The sequence below is a fragment of the Lynx canadensis genome, chromosome B1 (assembly GCF_007474595.2).
Source record: "Lynx canadensis isolate LIC74 chromosome B1, mLynCan4.pri.v2, whole genome shotgun sequence".
NCBI classification, from domain to species: Eukaryota; Metazoa; Chordata; class Mammalia; order Carnivora; family Felidae; genus Lynx; species Lynx canadensis.
Window position 1 is genome coordinate 33451392 of NC_044306.2, and position 27924 is coordinate 33479315.

General features: G+C 39.2%; 1 protein-coding gene across 11 annotated transcripts in view; it reads right to left on the bottom strand.

Moving 5' to 3' along the window:
• ADAM28 (ADAM metallopeptidase domain 28) overlaps positions 1-27924 on the bottom strand; it is a 74111-nt gene that overhangs the window by 35259 nt on the left and 10928 nt on the right. For 10 of the 11 annotated variants that reach the window (XM_030312366.1, XM_030312368.1, XM_030312367.1 and 7 more), the window contains exons 3-11: positions 26354-26430; positions 23212-23290; positions 21748-21824; positions 19950-20142; positions 17173-17244; positions 16202-16273; positions 11099-11268; positions 8072-8156; positions 553-683 (exon numbers count right to left, since the gene is read on the bottom strand). In XM_030312366.1, the coding sequence (XP_030168226.1) occupies positions 553-683; positions 8072-8156; positions 11099-11268; positions 16202-16273; positions 17173-17244; positions 19950-20142; positions 21748-21824; positions 23212-23290; positions 26354-26430 (956 nt within the window). The remainder of the gene's footprint in view (positions 1-552; positions 684-8071; positions 8157-11098; positions 11269-16201; positions 16274-17172; positions 17245-19949; positions 20143-21747; positions 21825-23211; positions 23291-26353; positions 26431-27924) is intronic. The other variant, XM_030312370.1, reaches the window with a different exon arrangement.

Sequence of the window (27924 nt, forward strand, 5' to 3'; positions counted from 1 at the left end):
TTATTTTTGAGAGAGAGTGTGTGCAGGGGAGGAACAGAGAGAGGGGAAGACACAGAATCTGAATTCAGGCTCCAGGTTCGGAGCTGTCAGCACAGAGCCCGATGCGGGGCTCAAACTCACAAACCGTCAGATCATGACCTGAGCCGAAGTCGGACGCTCAACCGATGAGCCACGCAGGCTCCTCGAGAACGTTCTTCTTTAATTAGATTTTTCTCCCAGAACTTTCTCCCTACCACTACCCAATCTGAATTTATTGAAAATGTGATAAATACCAATTATTTTCCGAAACCAGATCTGGTGTAGATAATCTGAAGTTAAAAATGTCAAGTCACCCCAACAGCAAAGACACAATATGTTTAAATGATGTCTTTAGTTAATGAAAAAAAAAATGCGCATAGATGAGGGGGAAGGCGGTTTGGTGTATTCATTCATGATTATGCTATATGATATTTAAAGGCTTGGATGTGTTGCCAAAGATGACATAAAAGAACAGCACAGTCCAGAGTGAACCAAAAACAGGGATATGAACGCATCTTTCCAAGAAAGCCTCACCTTAGTGCTCTGTCCATCACACATATTGTAGAAGGGCACTTGCAAACATAGGAGTCATGAAACATTCCAAAGTTATGGCCCATTTCATGGGCCATCGTTCCTGCTACTCTAAGCACGTTTTCACTGTGGTCCTAAGGGCAAGAACAGGGAAAACAGATCCTCTGGTTTTTAAAATAAATTATCACTCAGGGTATAATTAAATAGTTCCACTAAGTGGGGTAGATTGAATGGTTCCAGCTTCAGATTTTTCACTAATCACCATCTCTCTTTCTCTCCCCACCTTTTCCTCTCCCCTCCTGCCTCTGTCTGTCTCTATTTCTGTTTGTCTGTTTCTCTCTCTCTCTCTCTCTCTCTCTCTCATACACACACACACACACACACACACACACACACACACACAACTTTGGTACTGAATGCCCATTACAGGGCACACTGCTTTCTCTTTATTCTTGTAAATGGGGAATATTTTTAATGAGAAACATTTTGTGGTTTCCTGCCATGAGAGACAGTGGCAAAAGGTCTTCAAAAATGATAAGGAATCAGAATTGCTTAAAACTGATCTACCTCCTTCCCCTTGGCTTGTTTTTCAATGCCTTCTAATTGACTGGAGGTCTTGGATGTGTTTAGCTAATAGGGATCCAAAAGTGTTTGTTAACCTAGGACTTTAGTACCGTTGGTATCTCTCTCAGTTCTGTTACTGCCAAGCTAGACCTCAGTCAGTTCTAGACTTGCCCCATGGCATGAAGTCCAGCCCATAGGCAACTTCATTACCAGATGATTTCTGATTAGAAGTGTTGGACTGGGGGCTCCAGGTTTTTCAAGAACAATAACACAACACTAGAGAATCACTGAAGGTTGTTAATTTCCCACAGGGGAGACAGGAATCTGCCAATGACACCCACGCACAGACGCCTGATTTCCTTATCTACTTCATGTCAAAGAACGAAATAAAGAGATCCAGAAGGCACGGTACAAGGCTGGCAAATAAGGAACACCTGTGTAAGATGGGAAGCTCATATTTACAATTCACGATATTGTATCGTCCTGTCAAGAAGAACCAGTAAAGTTTGCTATTTTAGTAAGATGGAGTTACTCAAACGGGGACAAAAACAAACCAAAAAAAAAAATTGGAAAAAAATGTAAATGTGTTTAGACTTTGCAGATTGCCTTATTTGAGGTCCCTTTAAATGCATGGTGTCTTCCTTTAATTCATTATTCTCTTAACTGAAATGTTTCTTTCCTTTGGAATGACCTCTATTCTCTCTTCCCCCTCTCCACCCTTTGAAGTTTATTTTCAAGCAACTTTTCCTGACCACGTGAATCTTCATCAGTAATTCTCTCCTCTGGATTCCTACTGCAGTTTTCAATTCTATTATCATATATTTTAAGTATTGCTTTAAGTAGTCCGATTCCACTTCTGACTTTATGGTAAACTCTTTCAGGTTAGAAAGTACATATTTTATCTCCTCTGTTCATCTTACAAAGCTTGTCACAAACCCAGACTTATAAGATATATTATACACACACACACACACACACACACACACATATATATATATATATATTATATATATTCCACTTCCACCTAGGATGTACAAAGCTGGAAAAAGCATTATTCTTGTACTAACAACAAGGGCTAGCCAGATAATGATAATTTTCCTTGACTCTATCAGTCAGTTGTGGTTGCAGAACATCCACAGAACCTGAAAACTAAAAATAGGCCCTCCCAAGGACAGACGGAACTGGCTTGTCTCCAGCAAAGTGTAGAGGAGGAGATGCCAGGGATCCTACAAGTGGGGAAGTTAATTCACTTAACTTCTTAAGTGAATTGTTAAAGGCCTGGGACAGGCCAGTGCCGGGGTATAGAATCCGCGGGACCTCAGAAACAAGGGTGCTTTGCATACACTTAGAGACTCTTCTCCAAGGACCTCCTCTAGGAGCTCAGGGCACACTTTGGGAGCCAGGTAGTAGAACAGAAAGAACTTGTCTTGGTGGAGTAGTCCAGAAGGAGTAAAGTAGCAACTGCTGCAAGAAAAGAGCCTGAAGCCATATCTAGAACCTTCTCCTTTAAGGAATAGAAACCTAAAGCCACTGGGGAAAGAAATAGTAATCTCTGACAACCTAGGGTAGAACGGAAGACCCAACATGGTTAAGGGATGGGTTTAAACACACACACACACACACACACACACACACACACACACACCCTCTACTCCTGAAACAAAAAGACAAACATCTTGAGCCCAGGATCCTATAGTAATATTCATCGAGATTTTCTCCTACTGAGGGATGGTCAGAAAACTCTTCCTCAAAAGATCTGCAAAAAATAGAAAGCAGAATTTTGCTGCTGTGGGAAGGATGGAAAGAATCCCTAAGAAAGCTTTGCTTCTGACACCCAGGACCTGCCTAAGACCAAAACGAGACAAAGGCAAAGGAGAACCCCCCCCCCACCTCTGTTCCTTACCACCACATTGTAGAAGTCTGGGGAGAGCATCACTTCCAAACTTACAATCAATAAAAACACTGGACCATCAATTCACAATTTTCTAGAACTCATCCAGAGCTGAGGCCACAAGGCAACCTAAGGAAAGGTAGGCTGGCAGCTACAGGGAAAGTCAGGACATGAATGTTTACCTGGAACAGACCAGGTTCCGGCAATAACTCGTATAAAATAATCTTAAAACCCATATAGTTAGAGTGTGTGTGGTACAGCAAGAAAATACACCAAACGTGGGAGCTTCAGACATAGGGGAATTCTCACCTACTCGTGGGTTTTTCTCCACACAGACCTCATCACGTGAAAGCTCTGAGAAAGCCTCCCTCATAGTGTGGGCCTGGGGGAGGGGAACAGGAGCATGAAAAGGCATGAAATCACTCGAAGATCATTCTCCTCTCTCTGCTACGGCACAAACATGACAAGGTCCAGGGTGAAATGAGCGTGTCACTCGCCTCATTCTAATTCTAGCCCTAAACCAAGGGCTTAAGCTTCTGAGAGAAAGAGCAACAAATCCTGCCACCCAGGGCACTGGTAAAGTCTCAATACAACTATAGAAAAGGAACAGGAAGGAAAATAAAACACGTGGAAAGCTTCTACCCCTGGAAGGAAGGAGAAGGAAGGGCAGGAATACATATTGGGCTATGTCCATTAGAGGTCGCTACCTCTGGCAGTGGAACAGGAGCACTAAAAGGACCTACCCCTGACACTATAGGACACAGGACTTACCAAAGACTGAGGTTTAATAAAGCGAAAGAAAATGCCCTCTGCCCACCAAAATTCTAACGATCATCCAGTAACAAGTAACAACCACCTACCAAAGGGAGAGAGTCTGCAGCACAAAGAAACTCTCTGGGGGATCCAGTAAAGACCTAAAAATGAGTATGAAGCACACACCGAGAAAAAAACCCTCTGGAAAACCAGCCTTCACCCTAAACATAAAATAATGTGAGAGGAATTTAAAGCCTGTGATGCACTGAGGCTAGTCATAGCAACAACAACAAAATCCCCAATCCAACTCAACTCCTGCTAGATTGATTCAAACCTTACTCAAGAGGCCTAGAGGAAGGAAAGAAGTGATGATTTCCAGGCAAGGAAAAAATACACACGCACACACACACACACACACACCCCTCAGATAATGCCTTTCACAGGATGCCTGACTTTCAACAAAAAATAATAAGGCATCCAAAAAAAAACAAAAAAGAAAAAAATAAGGAAAAAGGCCTACCTTGCCAATGAACATATCCAGACTCATATCTGACACAGAGGTTAGAACTATCAGATGATACTTTAGAATAACTACGATTAATATGGTAAAAGCTCCAGTGGAAAAGATGAATAGCACACAAGTCTGGATGACAAATTTCAACAGACCTGGACACCATAAGAAAGAATCAAATGGAAATGCTAGAAATGAAAAAGACAGTAACTGAGACGAACGATATCTTCAACAGGCTTAACAATAGATTTGGAATAGCTGAGAAAATAATCACTTGACCTAACAGTTCAACAAAAATTACCCAAATGAAAACACACAGTGCAAAAAGGATAAAAAAGAAAACAAATAGAAAAGCAGAGCATATAACTTTTGAGGGGCAATATAGAATGGTCATAGATATAGGAATTTGTATCCCTGGAAGAAAAAAGGAGGAGAATAAAATAGAAGAAATATTTGATGAAGTAACGGCCCAGAATTTTCCATAATTAATCACAGATACAGCCCCAGGCCCAAGAAGTTCAAGGAACACTAAATGTGATATATTACCCATTTCTCCCAAAGTCCACTTAGTTATACCATAATTATGATCGAACTAAAGAAAATTAAAAAGAAAGGGAAAATCTTGAAGTAGAAAACAAAAAGATACATTTCAGAGCAACAAAGATAAAGTTTACAGCAGACTTCTCATCAGGAACTCTGTAATCCAGCAGAGAGTGAAGTGAAATTATTAGAAGTACTGAAAGAAAAAACATTACTAAGCCAGAATTACAAACTCAATGAAAATGTATACAAAAAAGAAAGAGAGATAAAGTCATCTGAAAGCAACCAAAAAATTCATCCACACCACACCTGTGTTACAGGAAATATTTTCAAAGAATCTTTGGGAAGAAATAAAAAATATCATACCAGATAGAAACTCTGCAAAGAAATGGAGAGGGTTGAGAATGAAATAAAGGTGAGTGTAGATAAAGCTAAGATAAACATAATACTCTTTTTATTTTCTTTTATTAAGTTTAAATGTTTATTTATTTATTTTGAGAGAGAGAGGTCAGAGAGGGGCCAGAAAGAGAGGGAAAGAGAGAATCCCAAGCAGGCTCCATGCTGTCAACACAGAGCCCAACACAGGGTTCAACTTACAAACCATAAGGACATGACTTGAGCCTGAATCAAGAGTTGGGTTCTTAACCAACTGAGTCACATAGGTGCCTCAATTTTTTTCTTACTTTAAACTGTGCTGAAAGATGACTGTCTAAGAAAAATTAGTAACAATATATTGTGTATTTATAATGTATGTAAAGTTAAACAAATGATAAAAATAGCACAAAACTGGAAGGGAGTAATTAGAGGTGTACTCTTATAACATTCTTATATTACAAGTGATGCAGCTCAGTATTATTTCAACGTAAAACAAACAGAGGTATATAATAAACCAGGGCAACCATTAAAAATAAACAAACAAAGGTAACAGTGAAAAGCTAATAATGGAGATAAAGGAAATTATTTTTTAAAAATCCACAATCCTAAAGAAGGCATAAAAAATAGACTAGATGGAATAGAAAACATCTAGAAAAAAAATTGAAGCTTTTAGTTCAATATCAATAATTATATTACACATAAGTGATTTAAATATAGGAAATAAAAGACAGAGATTGCAGAGTAATACTCCATTGTATTACTATTATACATTATATTATATAATGTATTACATTAATACATTAATACATTAATATATATTGTATTACATTATATATGTGTGTATATATATATAAATATGTACATATATATTTATATATATATATATATATATATATATATATATACACACCACATTTTCTTTATCCATTCATGCATCGATGGACATTTGGGCTCTTTCCATACTTTGGCTATTGTTGATAGTGGATGTAAATTTTAAAAAATAAAAAATAAAATTAAAAAAAAAGACAGATGGTCAGGTTAGATAAAAAGTAAAACTCACCTCTATGCCAGAAACTTTTAAATGTAGAGAAAAATATATGCTAAAAGTAAAAGTAAGGAAAAAGTTGCATCAAGCAAACTTTAGCCACAAAATGTTGGAGTAACTCTAATGATACCAGACAAAGTAGACTTCAGAACAGGAATATGTCAGGAAAAAAGAGGAACATGAAACAATAATGGATTAATTCTCCAAAAAGACATGACAACTGTTTTTGTGTATTTGCTTAACCATAGAGCTTCAGAATACATGAAGTGAAAATTTGTAGAATTGAAAGAAGAAATAGACAAATCTACAATTATACTTGGATACTTAACCACTCTCTATAAACTATTCAAAAGAACTGAACACTGTAAGTTAACTTGACATGGTTGCCAGTTATAGAATGCTCCATTCAATAACAGCAGAAGGTAATCTTTTTCAAGTTCATATGCAGTACTGACCAAGAACAAACCTCAAAAAATTTTAAAATATTAACATTCTACGAGGTATGTTCCAGATTATTAGGAACTGAATTGTGCCCACCCCCCCCCCACACTCCAATTCGTATATCGAAATCTTAACCCCCAACATGACCGTATTTGGAGATAGGGCCTCTAAGGTTAAATGAGAATATAAGTTAGGATGGGGCCCTAATCCAACATGACTGAAGAGGAAGGGATGTGTGCAAAGAGGAAAGGTCATGTGAGGGCACAGTAAGAAGGTAGCCATCTGCAAACCAAAGCGGGAGGAGACCTCAGGAGAAACCAAACTTACCAATACCTGGATATTGGATTTTTAGCCTCCAGAACTCTGAAAAAATACATTTCTGTTGTTTGAGCCATACAGTCTGGGGCATTTTGTTATGGAAGCCCTAGCAAATGAATACTCAGATCATAATATAATGAAACTAAAAGAAAATCATAATAGAAATCATTATAGTATACTTCTAAACAATACATTAGCCAAAAAGGAGATCCAAAAAGAAATTAGAAAATATTTTTAACTGAATGAAAATAAAAACACACATATCCAAATATCACAGATGCAGTCAAGCAGTGCATGGTAGGGAATTTATGCAGTAAATGTTTATATCTGAAAAAGAGAGAAGCCTCAAATGAATAATCTAAAAATGTTCCTTAAGTAATAGAAAAGAATAGCAAATTAATGGAGAGAAAGCAAAAGAAATTCAATAATCAAGAGCAGAAATCGATGAAACTGAAGGCAAGAAAACCGTAGAGAACGTCGATAAAGCAAAAGCTCCTTCTCTGAAATCAATAAAATTAATAAGTCCTTAGTAAGATCATAAGAAAAAGACATAAGTTGCTAATATCATCTGAGAAAAGATAAATAACCTGAACAGTTCTGTTATCTATGGAAGAAATTGTATTCATAGTTAAAAACATAAAGAAATGCCAGACCCATATAGTTTTACTGATGAATTGTACCAAACATTTTAGGAAGGAATAATACCAATTTTACTAAAACATTCCATAAAATTGAAACGTTGGGCACACATCATTTTATGTGGCCAGATTTACCCGATATTTGTTCTAATAACACAACATGAAAAACACATAACAGGAAAAGACAACTACAGACTAGTATCCCTCAGGATTAAACAGAATATAGAAATCCTCAAGATATGTTAGTGGGTTGAATCCAGCAATAAATAAAAAAGATAATACGTTATGGCAATGATGTGTTTATATTTGATATGCAAGACTGTTTCAACATTTGAAGTTCAATCCATGTTATTTGCCATAGCAACAAAAAAACCCTACATGATTCAGAAAAAAAGAGCATTTGACAGACTTGAACTGCAGAAACAACTATTTATCTTCAAACAAACCTGAACAATGCCAACAGAATGATAAGGAGAGCACATTGTAGACATGAAGGCAAGGCCCACGGTTGTTCCAGAAAGTTCTGTTGCTCTGAAAGAAAGAAAATAATTGATATAACAACTTATGATTCTAAATGATATTTTCTATAAACAACTCATCCAGGACTCTAAATCGTTAACAGAGAAACTCACATTGTAAATAATAACTCTTAAATATTTCCTTTAGTGTTTGAATTTGCATTAGGCATTTTTTTTAATGTGCAATGGTTGCCATATCAACTAAATATAAGCACCTGGATATAATCACCGGATATAATCATTTTTAATATTTTATATCTCTCATTCATTATTTTATATTTTTTGTTGTGGAATTCATCTCTTGCCAGGAAGTAAATAAACAGGAATGTTTTTGTCCATATATATATATATATATATATATATGTAATTTGAATATTAATATTTTCACATATGCTTTGTTTTAATTTATATTTTCTCTCATATATTTTTATATCATTTACTTTAGTTCACTTTTAGCACTGTTTTAAGCTATAGTGGGATTTGGAATTTGGGCCCATTCTGAATGTATTTGCGTTATGAAGCGTTTATGTTATTGAAATATTTCTTAAAAGGAATTTGAGCCACTTACATTTATTTGCATAGACTATTGGTTTGGTTCTAGTAATGTTAATTTCTTTTTTTAGTCTTCTTCACTTTTTTTTCTTTCCATTTGCAATGATTCCATGTGCTGCCTTTGTTATTATTCTGTGATCTGATCAAGATCCTGACCCTGGGTTGCCTCTAGTAATTTTCAAAGAATGCATTACTTAAAAAATGCCCTTAGTAGATGCATTTACATAAAAAGTTGAACCTATATTTTCCCACTTATCATAATCAAGAATGGAGAGTACTGATTTTGCCATGCAGAATAAGGAAAATTAGAGAACTTCGTCCCACTTTATACTTCCTTTGGACAATTTTCAGATATCTATTGTTTTGAAATGATATTTTGCATTATACCTGATATTTTAAAGATTTGCAGTATTTATATCCTCTTTAAAAATTATGTTATAAAGTTACTTATACTTCACTGGGTGTTGTATGGAAACCAATCTGACAATAACTTTCATATTAAGAAAAATTACTTATACTTAAGTCTGCATTTGTGTGGGTTCAATTCTCACTACCAGCTCATTTATAATAAATAAATCTTCCCCCGTTACAGAGTTAGCTATTTACTCTTTTTAGTGGATAGATTATAGCTGTACCACAAAATTCTTACCTTGTTATGCCTAGGTATAGACACAACCTTTTGTTAATTCATTAGGTATTTTTTTTTCTTTTTTAAAAAAAATTTTTTTAATGTTTATTCATTTTTGAAAGACAGAGAGAGACAGAGCACAAGCAGGGGTGGGGCAGAGAGAGGGGGAGGACACAGAATCTGAAACAGGCTCCAGGCTCTGAGCGGTCAGCACAGAGACCGATGCGGGGGTTGAACCCATGAGCCGTGAGATCATGACCTGAGCCGAAGTGGGAGGCTTAACCGACTGAGCCGCCCAGGCGCCCCGATTAGGTAAATTTTTTAATGAAAGTGCAATTATTTCTTTCCACCATATCTTTTTAGTACTTTTGTCCTGTTTATTCCAGTCTAGACAGGAAATCTACTCTTCCTGTTGGCTTGTCATTTTTTATCTATGCATTTGTCATCTTGTCTGTGATTTTTATCTCTCTACCCTATTGGTTCAAAGTATGGGAATTTACTATAATTTGAGCATGGCCCTGGAGGCAGTCTGGTAAGAGTTGAATTACCTTACTACCTATGAGCTGTGAGTCCTTGAAAAAAAATACTAACTTTCTCCAAACAAAATGAGCTCACCCTGCGGTGAACCCTTGAAAATTTAAGGAACTCACCTTTCAAAATTAAGGAACTATGGCAGCTATTCTTCAGATATAACCCCCAGAGAGCTAGGCTTGCAGTATCCCTATCCTGTGTAGTACCTTCCCTTGAATATGGGTAGATCTACGACTTGCTCTTGACCAACAGAATATACCAGAAGTGATGCTGTAATTTCTGAGGTTTGCTCATGAAAAGACTTGAGGCTTTCTCTTGGTCCTCTTACAATGCTTCTTCTGGGTGAAAACTAATCACCTTGTAAGATGCCCAGACCCCTGAGGCTGCCATGCTGGAGGCAGTCCAAGTTAGCCACTTGAAAGTTATATAGACAGAGATGACCAACCAGCCCCTGTGCTCCAGCCCTACCAGGCAGGGAACCAGAAACATAAGTCAAGAAGACTTATTTTAAGTCAGGGAGTTGTGGGTTGATGTGTCATGTGTAGTAAATAACCAATTCAGAATATTAATTAATTCTGACAGGACCTAGTCCTCTTATGTGCTATGACACCTACTGTTTTCTTAGGAAGTAACTCTTGAATAATTTTCAATTATTCATTGCTGTTTCCTTCTATCTGATTCCAGCTGCAAACTATTCCAGGCATATTCATATGCCTCAAAAGAAATTTCTCGATTTCTTTTGAGGCATATGCTCAGCAGTTTTGTGTTAATTTATAGTCACTAGATTTATTTCTCCTCCTTGCCCCTGTTTTTGATTAGTCACTTCAGCAGTACGGTAGAGAGGTGTGGGATTAGAATATGATACACAGTTTTCTTTATATCCTAGAAGTTTGTCCTCACTAATACTTAAAGCTAGTCAGGACTTTTAAAACACTGAATTGAAACTTCTCTTGCCATTATCTAAACCCGTCTTTCCTTTCTGTATACCCAATCAAAACAGACTTCTGATGAATCATTTTTAAATTGTTAGCTTTTCTTTAAAAAAGAAAAAAAGAAACACTTATAACAAAAGTTAGGGCATATTCAACACAAGATTCGATCTAATACTTTTTAAACTTTTATCCCCTTTGTGTAAGCCACTTCCTCTTACCCTATACCCCAAGAAACCACCTGCTTTGCCCAGGCTTTGGAAACTTTCTACGCTAAATACCATTTAACACACAAAAGGGAAAAACTCTACATACGTGATTAACTGAGCGATATCATGACGTTTTCTTCTTGGGAGGACACTTCCCCTCCATTTAGAAAAGTTTTCCAAGGTGAAGCTTGCATTTGGGGTTATCTTTATTTTATCCTTGTCATTCCAGATTTCCATACCAACTAAGGCCACATGAGTATTTAGCTTTTTATAAAGCTGTCCAAAGAGAATACATGTCAAAGGAATGACATAGGAGGTAATGTTATCTTTCAATATTTTCAATGTACTTTAGATTTTCAAACCTATTTCTCCCAGCACGGTAAAAACTTTCTTTCCAAACATACTTGTGAAATGGAAGTTACCACCTCTTTTCACGGATGCTAGCACCCCCATAGTCAGGCAAGGCAGACACCCTTAGGTATTTCAGGTCTGGAGACTGCTGTTTTTCAGAGCAAAAGTCCTGTCAAAATAAACTTCTCTTGCTTGCCACCTTAAGGCAGATTATAATTTTCAGTTAGTAGTTCACTACTATGACTTCAATGTAAGTGTAATGACTCAAATGCTTTGCATTGTTCCCTGAGTCAGAACATTCCAGAATTAGCAAGGTTGACTCAGTGCTGGTTTGGACATTGGAAAAAGAGCGTGCTATATGAAAAAGTTCTGCACCCGTGAGTCGCAATGAAGTGGTCCTCTGATTCTTAAACCTGGAATGAGCCAAATAACCAATGATGCATACAGGGTAACTTTTAGAAATAATCAATTAAACTTATAAGACAATATGCTTACTCTCAAAAGTTTAAGTTGCTACTATAGTTGATGTAACTGCAAAGTGTTGGTAAGAGTACAAACTTCCAGTTATAAGATGAACACGCTCTGGAGATCTAACGTACAGCTTGGTACTTATAGTTAATAATACCATATTATATACCTTAACGTTGGTGACAGTAATTCGTAAATGTTCTCACCGCAGAAAAGCAATGGTAATTATATGACGCTAACCTATGGTGGAAATCATTTTGCAGTGTTATGAGTATATCAAACCAACATACTGAACAGCTAAACCCACACAATGTGCTATGCCAATTATATCTCAATAAAGCTGGGGGAGAAAAAAAAACCCATGGTGACAGGCTTCCTCATGGGTCAACTTTGTGCTGAGAAACCTGAAGAAATGTTTTTAAGTAGTTTGGAAAATAATAAAAGCATTGAGGAATGCAGTAACCATCAAAAGAAAAGTCAAAATCTGGGGTGCCTGGGTGGCTCAGTTGGTTAAACTTCCTGATCTCGAGGTTCATGGGTTCGAGCCCCGTGTCAGGCTTTGCTGACAGCTCAGAGCCTGGAGCCCGCTTCGGATTCTGTGTCTCCCTGTCTCTCCGTCCCTCCCTCCTTGCGCTCTGCCTTCCTCTCAAAAAGGAATAAACATTAACAAAAAATTTTTTTAAAGTATTGAAACCTCACTTTGAGCAGATGCCCTTGCTTCCAAACTCAGAGTAAAGAGGCAATCAGAAGAGAACTTTGACTGGCTCCCACCACTGTCTACCTACTGAGCTAAACCTCTTCCAACAACCTGTGCTCACCTTCTTTACTCTACAGAGGAATGCTCGTGTGAGCCGAAGGCCAGCTTCTCTACTCATGCGCTAGACCTCCAATCTCTCCCCAGATCAAGGAGATGATTCCACAATTCTTCCAACCTCCTTGCATTGTCTCTGCTTAGCCTTCCACGGACTGTTCCCATCAGCATAAAAAGAATGACCCATCACAGTGGGGAGGATCTCTTTACGACCCTTTCCCCCGTCACTTACGCACCATTTCTCTGCTTCGATTTATAGCGAAATTTTTGAGGAGAATTTTCTGTATCTGCTGTCTCTAATTCCACTTCCTATTCTCGTTGGGCTCACTCTAATCGTGCCCGTACTCTAACGCTCCACAGAAATGTGCTTCATGCAGGCGACTGGTAACTTCTACGCTATTAAATCCGATGGCCAATCCTCAGTCCTCAGAAGCATCTAACGTCATTGATCATTTCTTCCTTTGATGGGTTTTTGTCTCAAGCGGCTTCCAGAACCACACTGTCCCCTGGTTTTCCTTGAAGCTCTTTGTCTCCTCTTTCCTGGTCTCTATCGGTTTCTCCTGTACTCTGACCTCTCCTCAAAGAAGCACTTCAAGGACCTGTTCTTAGGTCTCTTTTCTACTTATCTACACCATTCCTTTGGTTATCTTACACCAAGGTTGGCAAGCTTATTCCTTAAAGGTCCGGATAGAGACTGCTTCAGGCTTTGAAGCTGCGTGGTCTCTGTTGTAACTCTTCCTCACCACTAGTACTGTGGCAGGAAAGCAGCCACAGATAATGTGTAAACAAATGGTGTGGCCATGTTTCAATAAAACCGTTTTATAAAAAGGCAGCATGCCAGATACGGCCCACAGGCTACAGTCCGCTGGCCCACGTCTTATGCCATTCTGAGCACTGAGGGGCACCTGGGTGGCTCAGTCATTTAAGTGTCCGACTCTTGATTTTGGCTCAGGTCATATCCTCACGGTTCATGAGTTCAAGCCCTGCATCAGGCTCTTCACTGACCGTACGGAGCCTGCTTGGGATTCTCTCTCTCTCCCTCTTTCTCTGCCCCTCCCCTGCTCATGCGAGTTCTCTCTCTCTCTCTCTCTCTCTCTCTCTCAAAATAAATAAATAAACTTGAAAAAAAAAAGACTTTTGGATTTATCTCTCCACCCAGACTTCAAAACTTCAAACAATCTTGTATATCTAGCATTTTTACCTGGATATCTTTTTTTCTTTTTTCACCCACGAATCTTCTCTTTAATCCTTAATGATCCATCGGCACATACATACAATGATATAATGTGGCACCTCGTAGGGTCTAGACACGTGGGGGTCATTGTCAATATGGACATGTCTACCCCTGATCTCAGGGAAATTTCCTAGCATTTTCTCTGATTTTTGAAATGTAGGGTCTCCAATATTTTCATTTTTAAATATAAAAATGTAACACGAAACATGAACGTATTTTTAAAAAGTACTCAGTCATAGAACAGTTAATAAAAAGTAGCAACCCACTGCCCATTGTCACCTCCGCTAAGAAACAATACTTTTGTCAATCCAATTGACCTATGACATTATATTTATTTTAGGTATACAACATAATGATGTCCCCTGGAAATCTTTATACAAAAAGATATCTCAAAATGAATGTGTACAAAATGGAAATGCTAATCGTTCCTCTGAGTCACTATTGCCAATACATTACCCATTCTTCAAGTTGCTCAGGTCAAGATCCTTGATGTCACCTCATCTTTTCCTTTTCTCACATGTCTCATCTCTCATCTACCTCATATACTCTGTTGACTGTATTCAGAGACCAGCTAGTCTCAATAGATCCACCATCACTGCTTTTTCTCAAACCACCATCATCTCTTGCCTTGAATTAGGGAACAATCCCCTATCGGGTCTTATTTCTGCCAATTGCTTTCCTTCAGTTTATTTTCAATGCAGTGGCCAAGGTGATTTTTTAAGGACACACATCAGAACATGTTACACCTCAGCTCAGTCCCCCAATGTCTTCCTCACCCATGCGGCATAACAAAGTCCTTACATAGGTCTACAAGGACCTGCAGTTTCCAGCCACTGCTGCCTGTCATGTGTCATCTGCTCCCACCCTTTCCATGGCTTACCGCATACAGCCACAATGGCCATCCCACTGTTCCTCAAATAGGACAATCTGGGTTCTGTCCTCAGAATCTCACTCTGCCTTGCACATCCTCCCTTAGGGTCAGATGCTTCTCTCCTTTCCTTTCCATACTCAAATGTCACCTTGGACATCTTGGACTTAGGCTTCCCTATTTAACACAGCACCCAAGAGGAACCTGCCTCTCTCTCTCTCTCTCTCTCTCTCTCTCTCTCTTTTTTTATCCTGCTTTACTTTTTTATAGCATTTATAATCACCATCCTACCTACTCTTTATTTGGTATTTTTATGCTTGTCTTGGACAAGAATGTAAACTCCCTTGAAGGGAGGGATATTTGTCAGTTTTGTTCCCCACTTTATTTCTGTCATCAAAAAGTTCCTGTCACAAAGGAGATGCTCAGTGGGGCACTGGGGTGGCTCAGTCGGTTGAGTGACCGACTTCGGCTCAGGTCATGATCTCGCGGTTCGTGAGTTCGAGCCCCGCGTCGGGCTCTGTGCTGACAGCTCAGAGCCTGAAGCCTGCTTCGGATTCTGTGTCTCTCCGTCTCTCGGCCCCTTCCCTGCTCATGCTCTGTGTCTCTCTGTCTCTCAATAACAGATAAATGTTTAAAAACAAATTTACAAAGGAGATGCTCAGTAAATATGGCCAATTCTTGGGGTTCTTTGGGAGAAGTCTTTGTGGTGAGAAGACGAGACCCAGATGATGTTGGTCATTGAATCCACTTTCATTTTTTCCTCTATCCTTAGAGAACTTTCAGGCTGCCACAAAGTGACTCACCCATCTAAGGAGGCAGACTAACTAGATGTTTAACTAACAAGACGCTAACAATTAAGATTTAAACAGAAGGGATACGGAAATCATTTTTTAAAGATTTTGTGGATTAGATGATAAAATCATGTTTACAGACCAAGATCAACATCTTTCCAATAGAAATGGACTCGGAAATCCAACCAATCTAAGTTCAAATCTTATGTCTACCATTTCCTAACTTTGTGATTTTAGGCAAGCTCCTTTGCTTCCCAGGATTTAATTCTTTAGCTATAATATTAAGGCTTAGAAATATCTCAGAGTTGTGTTGAGGATTAAATGAAATAACTCTGTGCCAGCGTTCAGCTGATTTTGTTTGTTTTTCCATGTTCTTCCATAGATTTGGATTTCTGTTGGGATTTGCTGGTCAGTGATGTCTCCCCAGGCTTTAGAAAAACAAAAACGATTCAAACAAAATCATCTCTTATACGTTCTTCAACCTGAGAACAGTGTGGCAAGTAGGTGAGAAATATCTCTATCATGTAATATTAATATTCAATTAAGTAGCAAAAGTTCAAGAGCCAATCAAGCATTGTTAGTCAGGAGTGGTGACTTTCTTTCCCTGCTTCAAGAGCATTCGTAGAAAAACCCAATGGCACCGCCTCACAAATTGTTGAAATTGCACTTAATAAAATATACCGTACCATATTGACATAATTGGCCATTTCAAACACCCTCTTTCTTATTTCCTCTGGATCTTGATTGTGCTTTTTAAACTACAAACAAGAAATGAGACAAGATATGGGCATTGATAGAAATGAATATCATTAGAAGTGAAAAAAGACAACTTCAGGTTATTTTGCTTATCAGTGGTTATAATGAACAAACAGTTATGAAAGTTAACAGTTAAAAGATGCAAAATGCTTCCTTACTGCTTTAGCTAAATTAAAGCACTTTTGGAGTAGAGATGATGTTTTACGCCTTCAGTAGGAGCTCAGTATAAGTCTCTATGGAATTATCCCAAATGTATTTCCACTTAAATACCATGGTTTCATAAGCTGTGCAGATTCAGTGCAAGGAATATGCTATTCATTAAAAATATATATATGAATGGTAAATGGTAAATGAACTTAGTAGAATTAGAGGCCAAGCTTTATGACTTAAACAAATTAACTTAGATTATCATAGCATAAAACTTCTCCTTGTGGGAGCATACATGTGAACCTTAGATTTCCAATATATGAAAATGAATTCTTGCAAAAGAATATGAACAATGAATATTACCCCCCAAAAGTGCCTTTTTTCAGAAGATTCCATTCATGAGTCCTATGCATTTACCACTTTCTGATGAGCATATATTCTAACTTGCCAATGATTTAACCGCTTAATGAAAGACAAAATAACAAAGGAACTTAATTGGAAGCTAAGTTTGGAGACAAAAAGAAAGGATAAAGTGCAAAAAATTCACTTTATACATATCATATCAGGTGTACCTTCCTGAAAAGGAGAAGTCATTAACACTCTAATTAAATGTCAAATTTCCTAGGGTCAGAACAATTCAAAAAAAGGAAAAGCTCGTATTCATGATTTTTGAAAACTGATCCATATATTTAATATTTCACACAATAAATTTATATAGGAGATTTGAAAAGACATAGGTATCTGGTATAATTACCTCACCATTATCCAGGACCAAATAAAACTCTATGTATTTCTTACGTTCCCGACCCTTCCGGTCTTTTGATTTCTATAATAAATATAAAAAGGAAAATTACTGAGACAACATCATTCTCCGCAAAAGTCATTCTTTTCTTTGAAATGTGTAATTTTCTAAGAGATGGGTTGGTATCTGGCAATAAAGACAACATTATCATTTGAACTCTAACCAACCAGAATTAACTATGATGAGAGGCTCAGAATACCAGAACTAGCAGGGATATCAGTGATATTCTAGTCTGACCCCTTCATTTTGTCAGAATTTAAATGATTGCACCACTAATAAGTGTGCTGGAACTAAAACCAAAGTCTTTGGATTTTTTTGAACCACGGACTCTTCCCACTCTCCTGCCCTGAAATAGAGAAACTCTGACTTCCGCAACCTCCCAGTGTTTTCTTCTTGTAGCTTTTGTTTTTAAGTAGCCTTTCATTCCTCTCCCAGTGAATACCTCCTTCCTTAGCAATGGTGCAATGTCCAGAGCTACCATGGCACCTAGTCTGCTCTTTTATTTTTATTTTTTAAATGTTTATTTTTGAGAGAGAGAGAGAGAGAGAGAGGAGGGGCGGGGCGGGGGGGAATGGGGGAACAAAATCTGAAGCAGGCTCCAGGCTCTGAGCTGTCAGCACAGAGCCTGATGCAGGGCGGGGCTTGAACTCCTGAATCAGGAGATCATGACCTGAGCAGAAATTGGACGCTCAACCAACTGAGCCACCCAGGTGCCCCTCTGCTTGCTTCTCCTTAGGCAGGACTAGATCTCTTTCCCACATTCCAAGCTTCCCTATTTTCTGTTCCCTTTTCTCCACTAAACCACGACAACAAAAGACACATTTCATAGTGGATTGTGCCACTGAAAAGCAGCAGATACATTATTCGTACTAACTGATAAACTATCAAAGTTTATCATGTTGCATTTCAGGAAGTGCTTGTCTTTTAACAGGTGAATAAACTTCCATGAGCAAGACTTCTAGGCGTCATCTAGTGAGCTATGCACTTCCCTCCCACCCTCCACAGGAGCAGCACATTCATTTAGCACCTAACCCCACCACCAGTGCTGGGGGCACCAGGCATAAGGTAGTGAACCAGGCATGGTCCATGGGCTTAAGGAGCTCCCAGTAGACAAACAGGCATAGGGCTATCAGGTGGTGATCTTAGCGTTACTCGAAGGAATAAATGGAGTGATGGGATATTGAGTGACAAGGGAGTTATTTCAGAATATATGGCTAGTTCTGAAGACTTGGTCGTGCAGCAGACATTATTAATGAAAATGAGAAACCAGGAAAGGGAAGACACATTGGAAGATAATTCCAGCTGAGGAAAAAAAAAAAAAAAGTGAACAAGACTCTAAATCGAATTGATATTGGCATGTTGAAAGCACAGAGAAAACAGGTTGTGTTTGTCAGAACATAATGGGGGAGGTCATCGGTGGGTGGGGAGCAGAAGGTAGGTGAGGTTACGGAGGGAAGTGGGGCCCTAACCATTTGGGGTTTGTAACTCCTGTAACCCTCTCCTCTGTTTGACCACTAAGTATCAGAGGCTGTCATTAAAGCTCAACCCTTTGCTTTACCCGGGCAATCTTCCTAGGGAATCACAATGTTATACTATATTCTACTGCCATGAGCTTGAAATTATGTGGCATCGGTAGCTTTTTATGTGTTCTGCCTTATTTAAATAGGAACCCTGCACTAATCACTATCAAACGTATATCTCCAGTCTTGGCCTCTTCTCTAAAGGCCAGACTCTTATAATTACCTCCTTACTTCATGCATCCATTCGAATGTCCGATACCACAACTTAACGTGGTCAAAATTACAACCACCGATTCCCAAACTGCAGACAAAATCTGCTTCTCCCTCATTCTCCCACCTCAGTTAACAGTACCCCCATTCATCATTTGCTCAGGCCAAAACCTGGAAATAATCCTTGAGTCTTCGTCTCTAGGAGTGGTTCCTCTGGGTTCCTAGATACCATATCACGGGTAGAATTTAAACCCACAGCAAAGTGAACTCAAATCAAACCCAGCGGATTGAGATTTTCTTTTATTCAGACCACCTCTGCCCCGTGCTTAATGGATTCTGAAAACAGAAGAAATGATTAGATACAGTGTCTCCGGAAGGAAAGGAGAGTAATTATGGCAATGACCTTTTAGATCCACCTGTGGCTTCAAACAAGCCATATTCACTTTTCTTCTGTGACCGGAAGATGAATTCATGTATGTAAGAGCATTCTAAATTCCTCTGGACACATCCTGTGTTTATTTTTGCTCACTGCTACACCCCCAGCACCCATGGCAGCACTCCAAGAAAGAAATCTGTTGAATGAGTTCATTCATGAAGACGGCAGGATATTTAACGTCAAAGTAATGCTTTAGACCTTTGTCGTGTGTTGTAGCATTGGCGAAGTTGCCTTTTCCTAGAGGGCAAGCGTCATATTTACACTTCATTTTAACCTTACGCATCGATAGGTTTTAACCTTACGCATTTTAACCTTGCGCATAATAGTCGATCCGTAAATACTTATTAAATAAATCATCAATGAAAAAATCAATCAATCAATCAATCAATCAATCAATCATCAATGTACAACAAGATGTTAGTGTCTCTAGAGCCTACCATAGGGCTACTAGTTCGACAACGACTATCGAGTTTCCATTAATCGCAACTACTGAGACTGGAAGACGGGGCAACCAGGATGACATACATGCGAGCGCTGCAAATAAAAAATAAAAGTATACATACCACCAGACTGGTGGCAGGTGGAACCACATTCTGCCGAGATCCGTGTACCCACAATGTGTCATCCGTCCCGCAGGTGCTGTTAGCCTTCTTTTCCTCGGGATCATACTTGAAGAGCGCATGTTCTTGTGCATCCTGATTTGTGGGGCTTAAAGGTTCAATGAAGTACCTTTGATCTCCCTGACTGAAGTAGCCCCTGGAAAACATGAGAACCCAGGCTTCTTAAAAAATATTCCTGCTTTTGAAAGCACTATAGACTTAGAGATCGCAAAAAGTTACCAGTGCCATATAATTTCAAGCTCACGGCCACGGAAGATAGGGTAACATTGCAGCTGAAGATATACTTAGAGATGACCTCAACTTATTTTTTCTATGAGGAAATGGGGCCCGCTGGAGAGAAGCGACTATTGTGATGTCAATAGCTTACCTGTTGTGTTAGAGCTGACACTAGAATGGAAATTTCCTGATTCTCACCCATTGTTCTTCCAATTCTCAAGCCTTGTCTGCATTAAAGGTGCCTGCAAATTAAGACTTTGGAGTCCTATAAATAAGGATTAAAAATCTGGGTCTATAACTTTTTAGCTCTGATTCCATGGGAAAAGTACCTAGACCCACACAGCCTCAAGTTTCTCCTTTTATAAAATGAGAATAGTACCTACCTATTAGAATGATTGTAAGGATTGAAGGACATAATATATAAAGCACTTGAACAACAAATATTATCAATTTCTTATCAATTATCCCTGCTGGAGCCCCAAGCTAAGATTCATTTCACCAATATTTAGGGCTTTCCCATTATTCATTAGTCATTGGATTAAAGGCAGACAGGAAGAAAGAAAAGAGTTGTGGTTTCTCCTCTTGGTGGAGCTTATAGTCAAACAAGGAAGATGGATGTGGATCAAAGAGTCACATTTAACCCACAAGTACATATATTATATGTAATATTCATAATTACAGATAATAGCTATGAAGAAAAAGCATAACAATATATAGCAAGAGACTGGACTAAGTGTACATTGAATTAGAAGACAAGACTGGATGTGAAGAGAGAAGTAGGTGGTTTGTTGCAATGATCTGCATAAAGGATCATGCTACCTTGGACTAGGATGTGGCAGTGAGTGAGAATGTATTGAATAATCTCAGTGAACATTTAGAACATATAATCAATGGGGCTTGATAATGGATTGAAAGTGGGTAGTTGAGAGGCAAGAAATCATCAAGGAACCTAGGTTTCTGGATTGGGCAAGAAGTTGGTTGATTATACCATTCATTGGCATAGGGACCACTGGAAAAACACCAGATTTGGGAGGAAATCATTAGTTTGATTTGGGGTTCATCAGGATTGAGATTTCATTAAGCTATCTAGATATGGAAGAGATGTGGAGATATGGAAGACAAAATTAGATAATCAAGTCTGGGCATCAGAAGAAATATCTCACTGTAGACAGATGCCTACAGAAGAAAATGATGTCATAGGCTTGGATAGGACAAGCTGGAGAGGGAATTTAGAGTAAAGAGAGAAGGTGGAGAGGAGCTCCTGTTTCCTAAAGATTCGAGCTCAAAAAAAAACCCACTTTTTAAAAAAAGCAGACAAACAAACACACTTCTGCAAGTAATTCAAATGTGTAATTTACAAACCACTATCAAGAGACCTGTTTCCTTCAAATTTCAAATTCTTGATCCCTTAGGATTCATAATTAACTACAATATAATTCATTATATTTGAGATTCTTCAGCTTTATTAAAACACACACACTCACCCATCACCGCAGATATACGCAAACCATTCTTGAAGCCTTACCTTAGGCCCCTACACGTGCTTATGCTAGCATCAGAAACTTTTTCATTAATGACATGTCCTTGGTAATAACAGTCATCCTAAACAAGAAAAAAAAAAGAGTTTTGTAAAGGAAAGTGTGTGTGTTCTTAGATCCATTCCTAAATCTGAATTTGAAATCTGGCAACAAGATCTATAATATTTTCAAATCCTTTTATGCTGAACAACAGTCAACTTAGAGATACAAAAAAAAAAAAATGGTTAAGAAGCTTTTTATGGTTAAAACCTTTAATATTTAGTTAATTAGCCCAATGCTTAAGGAACATTTGTTAAATGTTGGTGTAAATATAAGTCTTGCAGAAAAAAGGGTAACAGGGGTGAATTCAGTCTGGAAGAAACAACATGCAGATGAAAATTGAAAACCCAAGTCCCCAAAACATCAATATTCTTTCCCTGGGCTGATTGCTCATTAATTATTTTTTCTGACACCTACAAGCTCTTTCCAATGAATAGGTTTTCCAGATTGTGTTGTTGTTTCTTGATGCAATCAAAAAGTTTCAGCAGATTAACTGGATTAGTATGACATCTCTGCTTCCATTTGGAGAAAAATGCCCAACTGTAGCACTTTTCCATATGGATGTACTTTAATCAAGCACACCTTTCTGCTTTGGGACCGATGAGTATTGACCCACATAAATGTCTGTGCCATCACTATGAGGAGAATGAGTGAAAGCCTTCCAAAAGTAAAATGGAGCTCAGAAAAAATGGAAATGATAAAATACCCCTCACACTACTTAACACAGTTGCCTTCTCTAAATAGGAGTTAAGAGTAACAAAGTATTTACAAAAAAACAGAATTCTACAGTTCTGTCATTGAGGAAATAGTCTTGAGATCAAGAGACTATACAATCCAGTGAAGTGATTGGCATTGACTAAAATCATGAGATGTAGGGGCGCCTGCGCACCTCAGTTGGTCGAGTGTCAGACTCTTGATTTTGGCTCAGGCCATGATCCCAGGGTTGTGGGATCAAGCCCTATGTTGGGCTCTGCACTGAGTATGGAGCCTGCTTGGGATTCTCTTTCTCTCCCTCTGCCCCTACCCCCTGCTCTCTCTCTGTCTCTGAAAGAAAGAAAGAAAGAAAGAAAGAAAGAAAGAAAGAAAGAAAAGAAATGGGGAAAAAAAAAGGACACAAGACGTATTCAATTTTTCACTCTTCTAATGAAGATGAGCAACTCCTGGCTACTCTCCTAGAGAGAGCCCCTGAAGGCTGGAAAAGGTTACCATGGGTCTTGACCATGGGTCAAGAAATGCGTTTGTTCTTGTCAAACTGTACGAATATTGGAGGATCAATTAAGAAATTACAACTGCTGGAAAAGGCACCAATGTCGTAAATGCTTTCACTTTCCCTGTTTGTATGGCAATGACACTGCCTTTGGGTGTGTGAGTCATACCCTGATTGACAATGAACCTAGGATATTCTATTTTACCATGATCTGTGGGCTGGTGGTGACCTCCCCTCCAGTGGAATTATAATGTGTTTCCGTGTAACCTGGTGCAAGGAGACCCCTGAAGAAAAAAAGAAAAACAAATTCATGGTTACTCACGCTAATTGAAAAGTCCAGTGATCAGGGGTGCCTGGGGCAGGTCTGTTGAGTGTCCAACTTCAGCTCAGGTCATGATCTCGCGGTTCATGGGTTCGAGCCCCATGTCGGGCTGTGTGCTGACAGCTCAGAGCATGGAGCCTGTTTTGGATTCTGTCTCCCTTTCTCTCTGCCCCTCCCCCGCTCACATCTCTCTCTCTCTCTCTCTCTCTCTCTCTCTGTCTGTCTCTCTCTGTCTCTCTGTCTCTCTCTCTCTCGCCAAAATAAACATTTAAAAAAATTTTTTTAAAAAGTCCAGTTATCGGGGCGCCTGGGTGGCGCAGTCGGTTAAGCGTCCGACTTCAGCCAGGTCACGATCTCGCGGTCCGTGAGTTCGAGCCCCGCGTCAGGCTCTGGGCTGATGGCTCGGAGCCTGGAGCCTGTTTCTGATTCTGTGTCTCCTTCTCTCTCTGCCCCTCCCCCGTTCATGCTCTGTCTCTCTCTGTCCCAAAAATAATAAATAAACGTTGAAAAAAAAAAAAAAGTCCAGTTATCAAAATGAAAGCTTTCACTGGATGCGCAGGAATGTTCTAGCTCCTGAGCTCATCCTCCTAACCCCTCAAGACTAATACAAGCATGAAGACTGAGAGGGCTAGAGATATGCCTGACTAGCATGGAACAGTATCTGCTTTTTCATCAGACTTTTATACTTATTTAGGGGAGATAAATTTCCATTTCCAAATGGAAGTGAGAAGGGTAGAGTTGATAAAAATGACTAAAAAGGGCAGCGTCCCTCACCAGTTTACGATAACTATATTTTCGCCAGTCCTTTTCAGTTCCCAGCGACTGCTAACAACTGTAGCAGTGAAAGTCTATTGGGAACTGACCTGCATTTGGTAGGTAGGGCCCTTCCAGAGTTTTCACCAAGCTTTTTTGAGTTCTTTCAGGGACCCACCAGCACATAAGAGTCTGGATATACCTTTTATTAATTTTTTTTTCAACGTTTATTTATTTTTGGGACAGAGAGAGACAGAGCATGAACGGGGGAGGGGAGGGGCAGAGAGAGAGGGAGACACAGAATCGGAAACAGGCTCCAGGCTCTGAGCCATCAGCCCAGAGCCGGGCACGGGGCTCGAACTCACGGACCGCGAGATCGTGACCTGGCTGAAGTCGGACGCTTAACCGACTGCGCCACCCGGGCGCCCCCGGATATACCTTTTAAAGAGGCGGGGTGGGGAGAAAAGGAAGAAACTAGTAGGTGTAAAATGCCACCTGAGTTACACACTTTACATGGATCATTCATTTCATCCTTTCTGAAGTCTTACATGGTAAATATGACTCACATTATTTTCCAGATGAGATTATGATAGGGAAAAATCTGTTATAAGGTGGCCGACAGGACTGATAGGGAAATTCCAGCCCCTGCCCAAAGACTCCCCTTCCCGGTTCCTCTTCCTACCCCTCTTGCCACACTGGCCAAATTACTACTAATGCGGAATGCGTAAGTCACAGACTATAAATTGTTCCCTCTGCTTACGAACTCAGACCTCTGGAGAGTGACCTTCTCTGAGCCCGCCTGTGTGAAATAAACCTCCTGCCTTCCGAGACCCCTGAGTGCCGCCTGGTTCTTCGGCTGGGTGGATCCAGGCCAGGTTCCTTAACAATTACACAGTTCCAGTGGCAAAGGATCATATCCAGGTCTGCTTCAAGTCCACACCTGTACTATTTCCACCCTGCCACGTGATTTCCAAACTCCAGGCTGTTGTGAAGTTTTGCAAAAGGCAAAGAGTCTATTTGAACGAAAAAAAATCTTGCTGTACTACATAGGATAATTAAAGGATTGAAAGAGCTTGAAAGCACAGAATTCGGTGGGGAAACTACGTTTGAAATAGTCAAGATGTAGGATGATCAAGATCTGGGCAAGAGCAGAGGCCATGAAATTTGCAAGAAATGTTGCCTGTGGCTGGCGTGAATAAAGAGAATGAGGAGCACGAGGACAATGTAATTGCATGAGAAAGTGGGCGGGTTAGTGTGTAACTGGGTGGGAAAGAGCACTGGGGTTGGAATCAGGAGAGCCCAACTGGTCCTAGGGGTTATTTAACTTAGATATATCTTTTTTTGTTTTTTTCCTGATGGAAATGACTGCGAATTGTTTTAAAACCTAATCTTTCAGGGGGCACCTGGGTGGCTCAGTTGGTTAAGTGTCAGACTCTTGATTTCAGCTCAGGTCATGATCTCGAGGTTCATGGGATCAAGCCTCACTGTCAACACAGAGCCTGCTTAGGATTCTCTCTCTCTCTCTCTCTCTCCCTCTCTCTCTTCCCCTCCTCAGCCCATGTGCTCTCTCTGTCTCTCTCTCTCTCAATAAATAAACAAATCTAATCTTTCAGTACTAGTAAATAAAATACAATAATGTCATATAATTTCACTCATATGTGGAATTTAAGAAACACAACAGATGAACACAGGGGAAGGAGAGGAAAAATAAGTTACAAAGAGAGAGGGAGGCAAACTGTAAGAGACTCTTAAATACAGAGAACAAACTGAGGGATGCTGGAGGGGTGGTGGGCGGGGGGTGGGCTAAATGGATGATGGGCATTAAGGAGGGCACTTGTTGAGATGAGCACTGTGAATTATATGCAAGTATAAATCATTGGGTTCTACTCCTGAAACGCATACTACACTGTACGTTAGCTAACTTGAATTTGAATAAATAAATTTAAAATTAAAATATTAAAATAACAAAATAATGTAGGGGAAGGTCTAGAAATCTGCCTTTTCCTTGAACTTGATAAAATGTATATCTGCTTGTACCTCATTCACTGTGTTTTATTACTAGAAGAATTGAAACACTAATAAACTATTGTTTTGCTCAACGTAAACCACTTCAGTAGGAACATATATTCACCCAACCCCGTGGGCCAGTCGAGAGAAAAAGCTTATTAGCCGAGGTTTTTGAGAGCCTTAGGCAGAAACAGACTCATTCAGCACAGTTTCCACCTGCTAACGTTTTGTTGATGAGGGTAATGTGAGAAGTAAAAACACTTACTTGCTTTTTTTCAAGTAAAGCACTGCAATTTTCCCATTAACTGTCATTTCGTACTTCAATTCAGTTTCAAATTTTTCCTGCAAAAATGCACAAACATTCTCTGGTAGTTATAAATACACAAATAATTGCTTTGGCTGTGTTCATCTTCTAATCATCAGCAAACAATGCCTGCTTTCTTTAGCAGTAGTCCACATAATAGCAAATGTCTGCTTCTGGTCTCTTTTAACAAATCACACAACTCTGCCACCTGAATGGACAAATTACCTGAGATCTGTATATCCATCCATCTATCCATCCATCCACCCATCCACCCATGCATTTTACAAATATTATTTCAGTTACAGGCATGATATATACAAATATTATTTGAGTTATAAGCATGACTCTATTTGGTTCCGGAAATTCAACGCTAAGCAAGAAAAAAATTGATGCCAACTGTCAGGAAGCTTAAAATCTTGTGGAAATACCGATAATAAAAATGATTTATATGATAAGGGACATAAATATGAATGCAGTGTAGGGGGTCTAACATCTTAAGGTCAGAAAAGGCTTTCCTGAGGAAGTAACATGTAAGTGGAGACATGAATTAGCCAGGTGAAGCAGGGTGGGGAAGTTATTTGAGAAGAAGGAATAGTAAGCACACAGACCCAGAGACCTCAAAGACTCTTACGGATGATTTTTGGTCTGGAGGTCTTCTCAAGGCTAAATGGAAGCTAGAATATGGACAAAACAACAGAAATATGTATTCGAAAGCAGAAAGAAGTCATCAGGAAGAAAATAAGTCTTAGGAGTTCAGAATGGGAAAGTATTACCTCACATAAACCTCATGGAGAAAAGGAGAATGGTTGGAAATTGAGATTTTTTTTTTATATACAAGAGGAGATAGGACTGTACAGAAGTGTGTTAAAGAAGATGTTATTGTGTGCTGAATGTTGATTCTGTTCTATAAAACAGTGAATCTAAAAACTCCCTGCGGAGTGCCAGGACATTGTTATTAAAGAGATCTAAATATGGCAGACCAAATATGACTGAGTGCGGTTTTCTCTGCTTTTCTTCTCTCCTCCGTCTCCTGGCCAGAGCAATACCTGAGCTCAGCAAGGGACGATAGTGAATTTGGGCCTCCAGATCAGGAGGATTGTGCCGGGGTTTGCCACCTCCAAAGTCAACCATTATGGCCCACATTCCCTTTAAATGATCAATTATTGGAGTCTTCTCTGAAGTCGGAAACTCCTAAGTACAATGTGTGGATCTAGATGAGGAGAGGCTGCTGTAATTCACTTCATGTTTATAAACACCAGGAGCTGGGGGGGAAAAAACCTGAGGGTTGAAATAAAAATTATAGGGAATCATTGTAACCACTTATTATTCAGGTTTAAGAAAGGCCAGATGGAATTAAAATATTTGGAGGATAGTAAATGTAATCTTCCACCCAGAAGAGGCTTCCAGATATGCATTTCCTGTCAGCAATGGATTTTTGTAGATTTTCACCTAAAATTTATTTGGTGGTGGTTTTAGAAAAGATTGTTGCTTTTGGACTGGAAGTTTTAGCCAACACTAGCATAGAGATTATA